The sequence below is a fragment of the Merops nubicus genome, unplaced genomic scaffold (assembly GCF_000691845.1).
Source record: "Merops nubicus isolate BGI_N331 unplaced genomic scaffold, ASM69184v1 scaffold23730, whole genome shotgun sequence".
Taxonomy (NCBI): Eukaryota; Metazoa; Chordata; class Aves; order Coraciiformes; family Meropidae; genus Merops; species Merops nubicus.
Window position 1 is genome coordinate 4,134 of NW_008581212.1, and position 2,899 is coordinate 7,032.

At 52.6% G+C, this 2,899-nt stretch overlaps 1 protein-coding gene across 1 annotated transcript in view; it reads right to left on the reverse strand.

Moving 5' to 3' along the window:
* Positions 1-2,475: 2,475 nt before the first annotated feature.
* The window catches only part of LOC103781478 (solute carrier family 22 member 23-like), a 19,884-nt gene continuing 19,460 nt past the window's right edge, over positions 2,476-2,899 (reverse strand). The window contains exon 6 of the mRNA XM_008949200.1: positions 2,476-2,833. Within this exon, the coding sequence (XP_008947448.1) occupies positions 2,476-2,833 (358 nt within the window). The remainder of the gene's footprint in view (positions 2,834-2,899) is intronic.

A 2,899-nucleotide genomic window follows, 5' to 3' on the forward strand; every position in this document is an offset into this window, starting at 1 on the left:
GAAGCTGGGGCTCCCTGCACGGACAGGTCCTCAGTGCCAACTGCCTGGAGGCAGGTGGGTGAGCCCCTGGGCACGCTGGGCCCTGCTCCCTGCCCCTTCGCCCCTTTCAGGCCCTTTTGCTCTTCCCTTGACTTGTTTTGCTGCTTCAATTTTTTTGTTGATGTTGTGAACCCACTTCCCCTCTTTCCCCACCCCCAGATGAGGCTTGCGGGAAGCATCTCGCATCGAAGGCTAGAGGTATCACAGGAGTGTGGCACGTGAGTACTGCACGGGTGGGGAAGGGCTGGGGTTCTTCCTTAGGTGCACACAGACTGCAGAAGCCTCAGCTCTGAACAAGAAGAGAAGCAGCCGTGCTGAAGCTCAGCAATAAACTCAAGCAGGAGGAAGATGGGGCTGTGGCTGTCCCGGCAAGTCCAGCAAAGGTGGGGAAAAAAACAGTAGCATAACTTTGGGCAAAACTACCATCAACTGGTCCAGTGTTTCTTAGCAGGCTCGAGAAGAACCCGAACGTCCACATCCTCTGTACACAATTTAGCAGCTTTAGGACAACACTGTTACTCTGAACACAACAATCTCTGTCCCTTCTGCAGGTCTGCCTGTCCCCCGACCCGTCGGGCTCCGACCGCGCTGCCAGCCTCTCCCATGGACTGGGGCCTCTAAGAGGACAGGGGCAGCCTAAGGGAAGGTGGAGATTGTTAGGTGCAGTGGTTAACGGACAATATATACAGCGGAGGAGGAAGGGGAGGGGAGGAGGGAGAGGAGGAGGGAGGGAAGGGGGGAGAGAAGGGGCCCTTGGGCCACGTGCCGATCGTAGGGACGCTCAACGCGCCGGTGACGTCCCACGGCCCCGCTCACCCGGGCACCTGCACCAGTGAGCAGTGCCAAAGGGATGGTCTGATGATGATGATGAGGAGGAGGAGGATTAGGAGGATGAGGAGGAGGAGGGAGGGCAGAGCAGGGGCTGAGCACAGCGCAGGGACCCGGCGAGTGCACAGGGACCCCCACGGGACGCACAGCGCGGGACCCGGAGGCAGGAGCTGTTCTGGGGGCTGGGGAAGAGGAGCCAGGTGGCCACTGTCCAAGTGCCATCTGCACACTAGGAGAAAACTGGATGTTCACTTTACTTGGCCTAGAGTAGGATCAATCCAATTTAAGTCAACTTATTTTTTTTTTTCCTGGATGGAAATCCTACGAGAGCAGTTGGGGAAGCGGGGAAATGTGGGTGAGTTCACTCCATGTTCTTGGGTCAAACCCAGGAAACATCTAAAAGCCCCAAGACAGCCAACAGCAGACCCTAAGTCATTATTCACAGGCTATCAATTAATTCATCTCAATACTCACTGTAAGCATTTTGTCCACGTCAATGGAAAACCCAGACCCCAGTTCTGAAACCAGTCCCTGGAGCAGGAGTCCTGGCTGTGCTGCCTTTCAGAACCAAAGCACAGATTGCAGCCCATGCTCCTCACTTTTTGTGCTTGCTGGTCTATGCTCTTCTCCTGGAGCAGCTCACCAGAGATTCTGAGCCTTCTGGTAATTAAAGCCATTCTCAGCAAAATTAATTTGTGCATCATTGGTCAAATCATTTACATCATCTATATTGTTATGAAAGACCAGCGGGAACCATCTAAAATAGATCAATGGACTCTTAAAATGCAAAAGGCTGATTCTCACCAAAAAAAAATCAGTTTGAGTAGGATTTTCTACATTGCATTTGGTAGGAAAAAAAAAAACCCAACCAAACTAATTTTGAAAGTAACTTTTAAGTGCACAGGGGCCATAAAAACCAACATAAGCTGCCTAAAAATGCAGTCAGAGTTTGAGTCATGACAGGTTTTGCTTTGTTGTTTGGTTTTTTTTTCCATGTATACAAACACAGCAGGCAACCTGGGTGCTTGGACTTTCTAGACAGGCAGAACACTGCACGAGTCCAGATTTCAGTCAATTCAACTTTGCAGTGGATCCCTCTTTCCTTTAAAGAAACACAAAAACAAAACAGAAAACAACCCCCCCCCCATGGTTTTTTTCTTGGAATGGCTGCACCTCTTATTGTAAGATGGCTTCGTTTTTGTGATCTAGGAAAGGAAAAGGAAATAAAGTGCTTCTTGAGAATAAATCAAAATAAATATACATATTTAATGGCAGGAAAAAAAAAAAAAAAGAGTTCTGAAGGGCTACCTCCAGCCAGGTCTTTTCTCAGATGAGTCTTTTCCCCCATAATGTTTTCAAGAGCAATCCGCACAACAGTTGAAGATGCCAAAAGCTGCTTCAGCAGCAGAGTTGAGTCCCCCCAAATCCGTGTCTGCTCCACCACCGGTCTGTCAAACCTGCCCAAAACACCCAAAGTGCCTCTCCTCCTGCACCACAGCGCCAAAGAAAATCCAAAGGGAGGAGGAAAAATCATCATCAAACCCAACCAACGAAAAAGAAACAAAACAAAAGGGTGGGGGGGAACAAAAAAATCATCTCTCCCCACCGTCACATGGGCTTCACCCCGTTGGCAGCCGTGCTCTCCGGGGTGCCCTCGCCCACGGCGGCCGAGTCGTGGAGCCCAGAGTAGTCCTTGAGCTCGGAGTTCGTGAGGAGCAGGGGCTGCTCCCCCCTCCTGTGGGGCAGCAGGGGCTGCCGGGTGTAGTGCTCCCCGTCGGGGATGGTCTCGGGCAGGTGCTGGTTCTTGCTCTCGGGCAGCAGCAGGATGCAGATGATGCAGATGAGGGTGCAGCAGGCGAAGATGACGTGGTGCAGGAAGTAGCCTTTCTGGTTGTGCAGCTCCATGATGGGGGCGGTCAGGCGGCCGAAGCCCGCGCTGGCCAGCACCAGCCCCAGCCCCCCTCCCCTGCAAAACAGGGCGTGGTGAGAGCCTGCCCCCTGCCCGCCCCAGCCCAGCCCCCCGGCTGCCTCT